The sequence below is a fragment of the Asterias rubens genome, chromosome 4 (assembly GCF_902459465.1).
Source record: "Asterias rubens chromosome 4, eAstRub1.3, whole genome shotgun sequence".
In the NCBI taxonomy this organism is placed as follows: Eukaryota; Metazoa; Echinodermata; class Asteroidea; order Forcipulatida; family Asteriidae; genus Asterias; species Asterias rubens.
In genome coordinates, this window is record NC_047065.1 from 20588093 (window position 1) to 20603519 (window position 15427).

Consider the following 15427-nt stretch of genomic DNA (forward strand, 5'->3'; position numbering starts at 1 on the left):
ACCAGAGTCTACTCTGCATCTACCACCACAGTGTGCTCCTTCCTCCCCATCCAAACATGAGCCTTATGTGCTCATGCAGACAGCTAATTTAAATAAGTGTACACATGGCTGCACACTGGAGTGACTTATAAAAGTTATATTACTGCAAAGACTTCATTGCTAATAAAAGCAACTATAAATATAAATATGAATAGTAAACTTGCAGGAACAACAATGGGTAAAAACTCTTTTGAGGGAGTGGTGGCTCTGAAAAGAGCCGGTTTGGTCTCGACGTTTCGAACAGTATACTCTGCTCGTCTTCAGGAGAATGCTGGACTACTGGAGGTGGTGGAGCTTATGTATGGCTTGAGGGATGCACTTTTGGGCGGGAAGGATCGAAGCTGTCCGGCGAAGCGTGTGAGTTGGCCGAATGTGTGTGCGTTGGAGTGTGTCAGTGTTGTGGTGAGCTGCTGCTGGGAGTGTTGGCCTGAGAAGTGGTGACCAGATGCCCATGTTCTCTATCCATGTTTTTATCGAGGCAAAACACAATTATTTCAAAATCAGGTTTTAAGGACTACCCCAGAAACTCATTAATAGAAACAAAAGATTATTTAACTCCAATTAAAGGGAAGATAAAGCATTGCAATTTGGAAAGAAAATAAATAATGTCAGAATTTTGATTCACATCTCATAATTATGGCTTAAATTTGATCCAAAACTCTACAAAAACTCAAACATGACTAGCACTTCGAATCACATTTCATTCAATGTAGTTTTGGTTTTATTGTAAAATTCATAATCTATCACACAATTGAAATGTCAATAAGTCTTCAGTTGAATAAGAGATTCAACTTGTTAGATGTTAAATAAGATACATATTAAGTGAGTATGGTTATAACCGAAAGGGTAACAAACAAAATATACATATCAAAAGCTAATTTCTAAAAATTGATAAATTCGTATTGCACATTGAGTCATAACACAAAATCTGAAGAGGTATTTGAGTGAACGTTGGTTAATCATTGTGACTGATATGAATGAATATAAGGAACAGCTTAGTAACGATGGCAATTCTTTTGATATGAGTACTCCCTTGAATCAAGATAAAGTGCAGCATTAATTTTGAACTGGCTACCTGGCAACATCGGTAGTCTAGTTGGTAAGACACTGCTCTACAATTGCAAGGGTCGCGGGTCGAATCCCACCCGAGTAACATGCCTGTTATATTTTTTTCACAGGACTCGGGAAAGTACTGAGATTACAGTGCTAACACACATCAGTGTATGGGTAAAATCGGTGCACAGGTAAACTGTGATGTGAGGTCAATTCAACCAATTGCACTTGAAGGGTGAGAATCAAACACAATGGCATTTGACGCCATTTTATGTGAGGTTTTGACTGCTAACGTTTGCCCCCTCTGGTGTTGGAAAATGTGTGAATCACAGAACTGAATTTACTGAATTTGAACTTGGAGAGCCTCTTTAAGTTATTAACAATGCTGAACCAAAGTTTTAGTGGTAAGTAATATTGGAAAAGTTAATACATTGGCTTATCACGAAATGGTTTACAAATATTGTGTATTTCAGGGCCCGCTATTTGCATTTTGACCAAGCTTTTGAGGTTTTTAGAAATTGTGTGAAAAAAAAAGGGGGGGGGGTGTATCTCATTGCACAAAAATGCATCTTGCTAATTTGTGTTGCCTCGGTACATCCTGAAGTACATAGTATCTCTTGAGTGATAATTTCCTCTCATGATAACATGTGTATTATGGGTCGTATAAGTACAAATGAAGACACTTTATAAGTACTTAAATAAATAAACAAAATAAACAAAATTAGCAGCTAGAAAAATCAATGAAAAGTCATTTATAGAGCGCCAAAATCCAAAGTTTGCTCTAAGGCACTGAGGCACAGTTGAATGAGTGTGAGCCTGCTTGAACAGGTGAGCTTTAATGAATGTCTTGAATGAGGTGATTGAACTGGCATTTTTAATTTGACAGGAAGCTTATTCCACATTTTGGGGCCATATACGGAGAATGATCTCTGCAAAAGTTGAATAGCGCGTTCATGGCATGACAAAAAGGGAGCAAGAGGTAGACGAACGAAGATGTCTTTGTTTGGATTTCAAGTTGAGCATGTCCGTGATACATTCAGGAGCTTCTTTATGGTATGCTTTATACTACGCTTATTTAAATATTAAGTAGACCCTTCGTATATGATGTCACATTCTCAAACAGCGCTCTTACTGAGGTCAAAGGAAGACCTATCACTGGCTGAGCGCTTACTTTTGGCCAACCAAACACAGCGGCTGTGAAGACACAAAAGCAAGGTTGTTATGCAACCAAACTCAGGCTTAATGCAAAAATAGCCAGCCTCCTTTTTGATAAATCCATGCTAGAAACAGTCTTGCACACAAAGAAATAAGCGGTGTTTGCAAAGCATTTTACAGCGTGGTCGCTATTCCCATTGGACTTTTTAGTGGCCCGGTTTAAGTTTCCATGGCTGCGCAAAAGTCTTCAGCGACCTCTTTCGGCCTGTTATTTTACATCACAGTCGCAGTTGACAGGAAGGGAAGTTTACCATGCATCCCCATTGGATTTATTTTTGTCATTCTACAGAAAAGTTGCAGTACTTAAACAGCCAATAAAGGATGATCTCAAATATATAGATATTACAGTTTTCTTATAGCTGGAGTCCATATGAAACATAAAAAAAATACAATGAGTCTCTGACCTCACGTAAAAACATAGTAAAAATTTTTTTTTTACAAAATGCTTCTAGCAAAATATCTGGAAAACCCGGGGTCAAACAAACCTGCGCGACAAAGGAATTGTGACGTCAGTGGCGGCTATTTGGTGTGGAAAATAGTGCCCTCAGTTTGCCAAAGCTGGAGAACCGTGTTCACATCCAATTAGGGGAATATCGTCACTGCCGTCAAGAGGTCATTATAATAGATAAGCCCTTTTTTACTCTCGGCTGAAAAAGCCGTGCGGCCGAGTGCATTTTTGACTCAAGTTATTTGTTACTGAATGCAAATTTTGAGAGTAAAATAGTTATAACCGGTATCTACGATGACTATTTGGTCATAAAAAGGTAAAAGTTGAAATATTGAGATCATCCTTTATTGGCTCTTTACAAAAAGAAAGAACAACAATTCCAATGGGAACACAGCTTTAGACACTGAAGGTCCACTCTCAGATGGATTTACATCCCATGAATCTTGAATCTCTTCCCACATTTGTAGAATATCAGAATGACGACCCAGACCAGCATCAGAACGCCAAAGGAAATATAGACGCTTATAACGGTTGACTCCTGGGGTATGAAACACTTGTTATACTCCAAACGCTCTGGTGTTATCGTGGCCTGCAACAAATTCAGAATCCAAATACAAATTCATACTTAAGCAAAGAAGGCATGAAGTGCAACAAAACATAGCTAAAGAAAAATCACTTTAACACAATTTATTGTTAGCTGAGCCCACTGACGTTGTACTTGATAATGTTGCAAGCACTCAAGTATGCCTATATATTTTGTAAAATAATCATAAAATGTGACCAACTAACGTTTTGACAACGTATACAAAATTAGATAAACTAACTAGTGTTGTTTACTATTGAGAAATCCAATTCATTGAAACTGCTACATAACCAATGGGGGAAATAGTTTAAGCCAGAGAATAGACTCTAAAGTGTAGATTCGTGAATACAATGTACTCGCCTTCGACTCGAACATTCTATTTACGAATCTACACTTTCTCGCTCATTCTCCTTGACAGAACTCAAGGTAGTTGGGATTAAACACGGGAGCAGCGAGCTAGCCCGCTGAAGAGAGGCCGAAGTCCAATGTCATAGAGCCTGTAAACACAAAAACTTGCTAGGCACAGACAAATCTTGCTAAGCAGAAAAAGATTATCAGCCAACATTCGATACAGAAAACATTGCTGTGCCAGGTGACCCACTAAACTTTTGCTAAGCAAAAAGTTCACTAAACAGCTAAGCAGTATTTTCTGCTGAACAGCTAAGCAGTATTTTCTGCTGAACAGCTAAGCAGTAGTTTCTGCTTAGCAGCTTGATACAATAAGACCCAGAGTTCTCATCCTAAGAAACATTGCTCACCACGATTAATGACTTGAACAGCTAAGCAGTGGTTTCTGCTAAGCACCTTGATAAAATAAGACCCAGAGTTCTCATCCTAAGAAACATTGCTCACCACAATTATTGACTTGAACAGCTAAGCAGTAGTTTCTGCTAAGCAGCTTGATAAAATAAGACCCAGTTCTTATCCTAAGAAACATTGCTCACCACAATTATTGACTTGAACAGCTAAGCAGTAGTTTCTGCTAAGCAGCTTAATAAAATAAGACCTAGTTCTCATCCTAAGAAACATTACTCACCACAATTGTTGACTTGAACAGCTAAGCAGTAGTTTCTGCTAAGCAGCTTGATAAAATAAGACCCAGTTCTCATCCTAAGAAACATTGCTCACCACAATTATTGACTTGGAACAGCTAAGCAGTAGTTTCTGCTAAGCAGCTTGATAAAATAAGACCTAGTTCTCATCCTAAGAAACATTGCTCATCACAATTGTTGACTTGAACAGCTAAGCAGTAGTTTCTGCTAAGAAGCTTGATGAACTAAGACCAAATTCAAGAAACATGACTGAACTACAAAACATTACTCACCATGATTAGACTTGGGTTGTTACGATTCCTCCAGCTGAACGATGGAACAGAAAGCTCAGGGATACCACCAGGATGAAGGACGTAGCAACCATGGTGGGCGTGGCCACTCAGGATCATCCGGGGCCGAATCCACGATAATAACTAACGATTGAATAAAACACAAAACAAAAAAACTTAACTGAATCGAGAATAATAAACAAAAACATACAAATACAAAACACTTTACCATCATGCTTTGTCCATCAGATGGGACCTGAAGCCGTTTGTCCCAAAGAACCAATCAGAGCAGCTGATTCTACTAAGTGTTACACCGTAATCTTTGGCAAATAAACCGTGGCTGCTCGGTGGCTCATAGAACGACATATTAATGAACGGTGTTACCACAAACTAAATGTCTCTACAATTCTGCTTTCGTAATTTGCACGCTCACCTGTTGGGAGGCCTTTTTAGAGAGGACGTCATATCTCTCTTTGTTCTTTTTCTTTTGTTCTTCCAGCGAGGGGGCGTCTGGTCCTTCACATACAGCCTCCGTTGACCTGTACAGAGGATAATGCTGCCCCAGAATACACAAATACAAATCAATAATAATATAATAATAAAGAGAAATTTTTTAAGCGCAAAAACAATAGCAGAAAGAATCTGGCCTCAAGGCGCCGAAAAAGAACAACAATAAAAGTATTATAAAGAAAAATAATTTCAGGAATCTAGATACAGAAAGCTGGCAAAAAGTTCAATTGTTAAACAACCAGTTTAAAAAGATGAATTAATTAATCTAACTCAATAACAAAATGTCACGACTGGGACTCAAACCAACACTCTGCTGATCAGAAATACCAGAGTTTGAGTCCGATGCTTTTAACCCCTAGGCCACGACATGCCACGCACTTATCTTATTTCATTTCAATATATTCATACAATTGTACAGTACAGCTTGAAACCATTTTCTTTGCACAACCATGCTCAGTGTACATGTGTAGATGCTCTAACTAACGTACTGTATAGATGCATTCACCACATGACATCACTTGCAGGCTTGTACAACCATGCTCAGTGTAGATGCTCTAACTAACGTACTGTGTAGATGCATTCACCACATGACATCACTTGCAGGCTTGTACAACCATGCTCAGTGTAGATGCTCTAACTAACGTACTGTATAGATGCATTCACCACATGACATCACTTGCAGGCTTGTACAACCATGCTCAGTGTAGATGCTCTAACTAACGTACTGTATAGATGCATTCACCACATGACATCACTTGCAGGCTTGTACAACCATGCTCAGTGTAGATGCTCTAACTAACGTACTGTATAGATGCATTCACCACATGACATCACTTGCAGGCTTGTACAACCATGCTCAGTGTAGATGCTCTAACTAACGTACTGTATAGATGCATTCACCACATGACATCACTTGCAGGCTTGTACAACCATGCTCAGTGTAGATGCTCTAACTAACGTAATGTATAGATGCATTCACCACATGACATCACTTGCAGGCTTGTACAACCATGCTCAGTGTAGATGCTCTAACTAACGTACTGTATAGATGCATTCACCACATGACATCACTTGCAGGCTTGTACAACCATGCTCAGTGTAGATGCTCTAACTAACGTACTGTATAGATGCATTCACCACATGACATCACTTGCAGGCTTGTACAACCATGCTCAGTGTAGATGCTCTAACTAACGTACTGTATAGATGCATTCACCACATGACATCACTTGCAGGCTTGTACAACCATGCTCAGTGTAGATGCTCTAACTAACGTACTGTATAGATGCATTCACCACATGACATCACTTGCAGGCTTGTACAACCATGCTCAGTGTAGATGCTCTAACTAACGTACTGTATAGATGCATTCACCACATGACATCACTTGCAGGCTTGTACAACCATGCTCAGTGTAGATGCTCTAACTAACGTACTGTGTAGATGCATTCACCACATGACATCACTTGCAGGCTTGTACAACCATGCTCAGTGTAGATGCTCTAACTAACGTACTGTGTAGATGCATTCACCACATGACATCACTTGCAGGCTTGTACAACCATGCTCAGTGTAGATGCTCTAACTAACGTACTGTATAGATGCATTCACCACATGACATCACTTGCAGGCTTGTACAACCATGCTCAGTGTAGATGCTCTAACTAACGTACTGTGTAGATGCATTCACCACATGACATCACTTGCAGGCTTGTATAACCATGCTCAGTGTAGATGCTCTAACTAACGTACTGTATAGATGCATTCACCACATGACATCACTTGCAGGCTTGTACAACCATGCTCAGTGTAGATGCTCTAACTAACGTACTGTGTAGATGCATTCACCACATGACATCACTTGCAGGCTTGCATAGACGATGTGACCTATGTTTACATTCAAACCGCCCTCTGTTGACAAAACACTGTATACATCATGTTTCGCCGGGCAAAAAGACAGGTAGTCATGGTAAGATTGCATACACTTTCTAGCTGGCTGCCAAAACACAAAGGTTTTGCCCGGCGGTATGCGCGCGAATCATGTTATGGTTTTCAGGTGACGTCAGAGGTCACATCGTCTATATAGTCCATCATTTAAAACTTCACTGAGTGATAACAAAAAGCAATACTCTCTCTCACAAGAAGAACCACTGACCTGTAGTAATATCGGAGCTATATTTGGTAGCGTCTTGTACTTCTGACATCTGTTTTTTGCTTCTTGATTATCTTCCTTCGTTCCTGACGGTGAGCCAAAGCGAGTGCAGTTCAATTGTTCCGATGCCTCAAGTAGTTGATCCATAGCAGGGCTGCACATAAAGCAACCATCACCATGCATTGCCATACTGTTCACTAAGACAAAGCTGTACGAATTGTAGAAGTCTTGTCAATGGGAGACTTTGGAAAGCTAAGAGGCAGGCTTACCAGGTTAATGTCAACTGTTTACGTAGTTGAGAGCACGCCCACATTACCGAGAACAATGGTTTTTATCTGGTAAGTCTGCTGCCACCAAGCGTCCCAAAAGTATCCTATTGCTGGAATTACATGTATGTTAAAGGCAGTGGACACTATTGGTAATCACTCAAAATAATTATTAGCATAGACCTTTCTTGGTGACGAGTAATGGGGAGAGGTTGATGGTATAAAACATTGTGAGAAACGGCTCCCTATATGAAGTGCCTTAGTTTTCGAGAAAGAAGTAATTTTCCACGAATTTGATTTCGAGACCTCAGATTTAGAACTTGAGGTCTCGAAATCAACCACCTAAACGCACACAACTTCGTGTGACAAGGGTTATTTTTTCTTTCATTATTATCTCGCAAGTTCGATGACGGACTGAGCTCAAATTTTCACAGGTTTGTTATTTAATGCATATGTTGAGATACACCAACTGTGAAGGCTTGTCTTACACAACTACCAATAGTGTCCACTGCCTTTAACTGCAATAATGATGCTAAATAATTTTTCTATGAAAAGGGCCCCATTTCATGGCTCTGCTTACCACCAAATTCTGCGCTTGCGATCACCATTCACTCACATGGCAAGCGCTGATATAGCTGTGTAAATGAGCAATACCTAGTAACAAGTAGTACACATGAACACACAAGCACAAATTCCCTTCTAATATGTGAAATTAGCTTGACGTAAGCGCAGAATTCCTTGCTTCCGTAAGCAACGATTCTGGGCTTGCAGTAAACAAAGTCATGAAATTGGCCCTTGAGTGGTAATGGCACTAACAGCAGAGAGGAATATCATCTCAGATGAGAATTACAACCTGTTGCCTTCTGTCAGTGCTCTTGTATGAATGGGTGTCGTGGCCGAGCGGTTAAGAGCACCGAATTCAAACTCTGGTGTTCGAATCCCCAGCCGTGACACTTGTGTCCTTAAGAAAGACACTTCACCATTGCTTCGTCCTTCGGATGGGATGTAAAGCCATTGGTCCCATGTGTTGTGTAATGCATGTAAAAGAGAATGGGTTCGTAGATAGCTCAGTTGAAAGAGCACTGACACGTTAATCCAGAGGTCAGTGGTTCAAATCCCACTCTTGTCAATGTTTCTTTGTTCAACCCCAAATCAAAATATGCTCTCCTCAGTACTTACTTTACTCCTTTGATTGTGAGGACCTTGACTGGTGGGATTTCAAAGACTTCCTGGAAGCGTCTCAATTTATCTCTTGTGACACTGTTTAACAACAAAAGATTCACAATAAATAAAGGTCTGTCCGCCGAGGTAGTAGTTAAAAAGCAGAACTGAGAAGTCTCCTGAACAATCCGATGAACCTTCTCCACAGAAGTAGAAAGACACATCTCTGAAGAACAAACTCTACCTGGCAAGTAGATACGCACATGGTGTTGGCGCAAACCAAATATATATTGAACGATGATGTTGTGCAAAAAGTACCAAATGACCTTTTGCACCAATGCAACATGCAGCTATTGACCCCTTGCACGCGCGTCACACGCGGCGACTGATGCCACGCTCACCAATGTTGGTGGTCAATAGGCTTACGTGTAAACGCAGCGTCACCTAAAAATGCGCACCTCACTGAATAACACACGTTGACATTGACCACCATAATAGCGCATCCAAGATTATTCTGATGATGACGTCAGGTGAAATGGGTCAATAGACTTTGGGGAGTCAGATTGCATATTTTTGTTTTTGTTTCTTCGGTTGTTGAGATGATCTTCCCATCAAGGGAACTCGGCAAACTCCCACAAGGGGATATGACAACACCAAGCTGGCAACAGCAAATCTCTCTCATACATTGTTTTGCCATCTATTAATATGAAATCCACAAGTCAATTTATTGAGATTCAGTAACCAGACAACAATCCTTATTCTAGTCGCTGTGACCTCATGGCAGGAAGCTTGGCTGGATTTGAACCCACACCCTTGTGATTGCAAGTCCTACAGTCTTACCACACGAACACACATACTTTTGCACACATAGTTGTGGGGACGGGTCATAAGCCTTTTAGAGGTATGCGTCACACGCCGCAACTTATGTCACGCTCACCATGTTGGTGGTCATTAGCAGCTGGTCATTAGGTTTACGTGTAAACGCCGCATCGCCTAAAAAGCGCACTTCACTGAATAACATATGTTCTTTTTCTATGGTCAATACGCACAAATTTACCACAACTTTACAGTGTTGTAGCATGGTGTCCGCCAAACCTCAAAAAGGCTTATTGTTATTATTCCCTTTGCTCAAGAACCATGTTGTGGGGATTCAGCAAAGAAAAGCGTTGTGGGGGGACATTTGTTCCATTGCTTTAAAGTCCCCACATCTCTGCATATGCCAGAACATGGTGAACCGGTGGTTAACAACTCAACATTTTGATTAAATGGAAATGTAAATTCTTACTTACGATTCATGGAATCCAATATCATGGTTGCCAACGACAACATGGAACTCAACATCCTCTGGGACTTGAAACATTTTGTGGAATCGATTCACTGTATCGCTAAACTCCTGTCAGAAAAAGATTGAGATTAAAAAAAAGAACAAAAATACAACTAAGGAAATTTTGACAACAGTGGCTGGTTTGTACCAACATACCCGAACAAGATTTCACCAACTTTTAGAAAAGAAAGGGTGTTAAAATTTTGCTATTATCATCATTATTTCTTTTAAAAACAGAAATTTGCCACCCACTAGCCACATATCAAATAATAAACAACAAGGGAAACTGATTTGGTAAATTTTGAATGATTTGGGTTGAACAAAGAAAACTAGAGTGGAATATAGCCAGGGATCAAACCAGAGTTACCAATACAACCGTGAAGGTGCAGACAGGGGATCACCTTAAAGACACTGGACACTATTGGTAATTGTCAAAGACCAGTCTTCTCACTCGGTGTATCTCAACATATATATATGCATAAAATAATAAACCTGTGAAAATTTGAGCTAAATTGGTCGTCAAAGTTGCGAGATATTAGTGAAAGAAAAGACACCCTTGTCTCACGAGGTTGTGTGCTTTCAGATGCTTGATTTCGAGACCTCCAAATCCAATTCATGGAAAGTTACTTCTTTCTCGAAAGCTACATTACTTCAGAGGGAGCTGTTTCTCACAATGTTTTATACTATCAACAGCTCTCCATTACTTGCTACCAAGTTAGGTTTTATGCTAATTATTTTGAGTAATTACCAATAGTGTTCACTGCCTTTAATAGAATGCAACTTTTTATTTCAGGTATCATATAACAAACCACAAGGGAAACTGGGTAAATTTGTAAAATTTTACCAGAGAAGTTTATATAAAATAGAGTCTCTAGATTTACTGAAATGTTAAATCTGTATCACCTGATTACTGGCCCACTTTCCTTCGTCAGTCAGATCACCAAGAATAAACACAGCCTGTGGATTGGCGACGGTCAGAGCCGTTTGGAATGCACGCTTCATCTGCCATTCTCTACAAGGAAAATACACACAGAAAAACTCAGACAGCTTAGGGAGTACTATTTGACATTCCTAGAGCAGACGATAAGGGATAAATGAAGGATAAATGCAACTGGGACAGAAGAATTCTAAAAGAGATCACTGAAAATTCTGGTCTTATAAAATACATTCCAATCCAGTGAAAATTTGAGCTACAAGCCTTGTGGTCTTGAAAATGTGTACCCCTATATTCTACTTTTATCACCAGATCCAGAAAGATGCGACCAAAGCACAAGCGAAAAAGCTTAGTGAAACAACAAATTTCCACATCGAATTGTGGTGTCTGATCCACCTTTGCGTTTACACTTGTATTTTAAATCCACTTTGTTGGATCTGATGTACTAATTGCCAGATTCAACCCTCGTCGAAAAATGGATTAAAATTGTTGGATCTTGAACCACACCAGATCGGGCAATTTTGGGTCATTAGTCGTTAATCCACATTGCCGGATCTGAAATGAATCTAATCAACCTTTCTGGATCTAGTGTAAACGGGATCAAAGTGTACCTGCGTAGCTTGTCAAACCAATGCCCACGTCTCGTCCCAAGCAGATGAGTGTCTGACAGGAACATGACATGCAGAGGTTCAACGTACTGGGTCTCTTCGAGTATCTGCGCTTCTCCATTGCTCTGAGGTATCAGCTCCGGCCAAGAGCAATGAATAGCGACAAAGTAATAGATGAGAAACTCACAGAATATAAGAATGAAGGAAGCAGCTAGGAGGATGCGGAGGAGGAGATGCGAAAGACGAATCATGGATGGATGATGATGTTTACTGTTCAAAGGAAAAAAAAACAATGGGATTTTAGCGATTTTTTAGGGATATAACACGTTTAGAAAAATAGAAGTTTAATAGTTAGTTCACTGCCTTCTAGTTCTACTTGGGTACTTGGCATAGTCCTTCAGTCAGGATGTAAACGCCTTTCCTGCGGGCGTATATTTTTTTATTGGGTGGTTAGCGTGCGCTAATTTATGGTAAAAAGTGGCCTCATTTGTCCTAGGAAAAAAATACGCTTCCAGCACATGGAGTCTTGGCACAAGACGTCAATACTCGTTATTGTTCTGCGCGTTGTGTAAATTGCTCACTGACTATTATCCATCTGCTAAGTGTTTGGTTGACGCAAGTTGACGGCGATTTGGCTGCAAATAGTAGGCCGCCAGTGATCAGTGCAAGAAAGTGTTTACACGGAAGTTAGTGCACGACGTGGGATCGGAAAACTTTTCACAAAAATATTATTATTAACACCATGAAGGAGAAAATTCAACAATTTTAAATAATACGAACTTGGAGTTCCAACTACAAGGAACATGTGAGTAAAAGTGAAGTAGAAATATTTTTAACAGATTTTTGAATTTTTTTTTGCAATGGTACGGGACCTTTATACCCTGCCTGGACTCTGCCGCGTTGCCTGCAACGGAGTGGGACTCGGGAGTGGAATGTTAGGAAACCTTTCTGCATCTTGCCACCACTTGGTTCATTCGTAAGACGTTATGAAATAAAAAATAGTATCTAATTTAGCTAATGAGATAGTGAAAAGGTGGTGGCAAGGATAGGCAGTTTCATCAAAATTTGAAGTTGCTCTGATCAAACTGATTTTGATTTCATGTTAAAGGGCATTACATGCCATTTAAAATGAGGGGTCTCCCAAGGTCTTGGGAATTTTAGAACAAAAGTTATTGCACAATTTATATCGTCAAATTTGCCCTTTTTGATGGAAAATATTGCAAGCACAATTTGTGACCATACATGAACATGTACGTGTATATGCGTATACACAGTATAGGTTTATTAACAGAATACTTTGGTTACTTGTTATAGAAACTTATTTTAAAATTAGTTTTAAGGAGCTCGCTCAACTTTGAGTTATGATGACCTTGCGATTAGCAAGTGAGTGGACCTAATTAAATATTCAAAATGGCTGCCATTTTGTATTAAACAAGTACAGTTTTGTAACAATTCGCAGGTTTCATTTTGCGATGGCAAGTTTGCGTGAGTATAACAGTTTCTTTTATTCTTACAAGTAAACAAATTAAATGTAAATGAAATCATTATTGTCATTACAAGCTACTTAAAATTTAAACTGCCTCCAAATTTCTAAAATGACTGCCAAATTGGCCGCAAAATACAAGCCTTTAAAAATGGCCGCCAAGTTTTAAAAAATGGCTGCCAATTTTAAAAAAGGGCTGCGATTTTAAAGGCTCAAAAGTAATTTAGTTATCAACACAAGATTTATCAATTCTTTTCTCCATTTTTTGTTCCAGATATTCTGTACGGACTGTTGAAGGTGTGCACTTCATAATAATGGTAGACATTGGACACAACAGTCGCTGCTTCCTCCAAAGTCTGTCACGTCAGATTGCTTTCCCATGTGTGGCAAAGTCTCCACATGAAGTTGAATTTCCGATTTGAAGGCTGCAAATTGTTAAATAAAAAAATAGTAAAAATTATTGTAGTATGTGTTGTACTTGTGTTTCTAAATAAACAGACAGAGTAGAGAAAAAAGAAGTTAATGTACCTGCCAAAATCGAATACATGATACAATAAAATACCCCCCCCCCCCAGTCTCAGAAAAAGGAAGAAAAAAAATCTTTTACAAAATTATTATCTGGAAGATTTTTATTTTTTAAAGCATTTTGGTGCAAAAAATCGTTTAAGAATACCAACAGTGAAGAAAAGTTTCTCAATCATCCTGATATTCATCAATTCTGATCAGCACGATTCTAATTTACTGCATTATTTACCACTTCATTATATATCCCCTATTTACTATAATGGAATGGTCCACTTTGGCAAATTCGGCGTAAGCCTTGAGCATAAACTTGGACTATTCCATTAATATGATGGGAAGCCTTAAATGATGTTTTAAAATTGTTTACTAAAATGTATCTCTAAATTTCACATAAAAATGTTTCAATTACGTAAACAAATCTTTACAAATAAGTTTAGTCTTGTTCTTAATCATTTAAATGCTGAAATAAAGAAATTCTACTTACCCTGATTGACGCCGGATTCGTCCAGTTTTCCGCGGTGTTTTCGTCCCCGACCGCACACACCGGGCATCGTCGGGGCCCAAAATTTCAACCTGGGACACTTTTCACACAGCAGTGATTGATGTATCTAAGGAAACAAACCTATGGTGCATCTGTTTCTTTAGGTTTCAAGCTACGTCAAGACCATCCACTGCATCATTTTTTATGTCAAAGTTGGGCAACCAAAATTGACGCGATTGGCAGAAAAATGCAGTTTTAAACAAGCCTGTAAGTCTTAAAAAAACTTTCATCATCGGGATTTTTTTTCGTAGACAACGGCAATATTTATGAATGAAACCAAGATGGCCTCCACCAGCTGATAACCGGTTCACATTCTACAGAAAACAAGATCAATCCGCAGACACCCTGCAGAAAGCTATCAGCGAGTTTCAGGTTGCATGTTTGCGAGTTCCCGGATGTGAGTACTTCGGTCACAAAAACGCTATGCGAAAAAGTACATCGCGAAGCGCGCCACCAGCGGCGGCTCACTTGATACTGCCGAGCAAGGATATGGAAATCTTTCACAGCTATTTTTTACTACAGCGCCCCACCCACTTTTAGTTTTTACCGGGTTACCTAGGTAGGGCCTGGGCTGGGGGTTGTATTTTTGTTTTGACCTAAATAAAATAATGGCAGTCGAAAACAAGTCACCTACAGGTATAATTTAGGAAAAGTTTCCGTATGGCGCCACCACTTTTTCATTCGAAATAAAATAATAGTATCTATTTACCTGATTGATAATGATATATCCCTTTTTGTAAAAATTATTGAAAAAGTGGTGGCGCCATGCGGAAAGTTATCCATAATTTACTTACGTTGCAGGCAGAAAGAGTATATGCTTCATGTATTTGGTTCAGGCAGGGTGATGGGTTTCTGAAATGTCCAATGATGGACCAAATGTGCAGTTTTTACGCACCGTTTGCGGTCTGCATCTGTACTTTTAAGACTTTGTTTATTCCATCCACCACACCACCGCCGCGCGTACACCGGTGCATTATCGGTGCATGTTCGTATACTTATTGTGTGGGTCGTCTGGGAACTTGACCAAAAGTTTATGTCTAGCGCCCTCAATAGACGATTGTTACCAACGAATTATTAGGAGGGGGAGTGAAAAGTCAATAATATAATGGTTTTGGACAATCTTATCACAATTTTAAGTATTTGTTCACCTCCGATTTTAGAGATAGACAACTTTGATTAACCATGGGGAGGAAGAGAAACTACCTAATAATATTACTAATTGTGATATTTGGCTTGACCATAAACATCATCGAAAAGGGCATCCCAC

At 39.5% G+C, this 15427-nt stretch overlaps 1 protein-coding gene across 1 annotated transcript; it reads right to left on the reverse strand.

The window, feature by feature from the left end:
- Positions 1–1199: 1199 nt before the first annotated feature.
- On the reverse strand, positions 1200–15094 carry LOC117288744 (metallophosphoesterase 1-like). Its single transcript, XM_033769571.1, has 9 exons — positions 14955–15094; positions 11618–11884; positions 10976–11084; positions 10038–10141; positions 8767–8847; positions 7325–7529; positions 5093–5215; positions 4663–4803; positions 1200–3344 (listed from the first exon to the last, which is right to left on the reverse strand). The coding sequence occupies exons 1-9, from the start codon at positions 14981–14983 to the stop codon at positions 3183–3185; spliced, it is 1221 nt and encodes a 406-aa protein (XP_033625462.1). The 5' UTR covers positions 14984–15094; the 3' UTR covers positions 1200–3182.
- Positions 15095–15427: the final 333 nt, after the last annotated feature.

Coding starts and splice junctions, on each gene's coding strand:
- LOC117288744 (XM_033769571.1), bottom strand. CDS start 14,983: ATGAAGCATATACTCTTTCTGCCTGCAAC. Junction 8,848..10,037: donor GATATTGGATTCCATGAATC/GTAAGTAAGAAT, acceptor GTTGTTAAACAG/TGTCACAAGAGATAAATTGA. Junction 3,345..4,662: donor ACAACCCAAGTCTAATCATG/GTGAGTAATGTT, acceptor AATTTGTTGCAG/GCCACGATAACACCAGAGCG.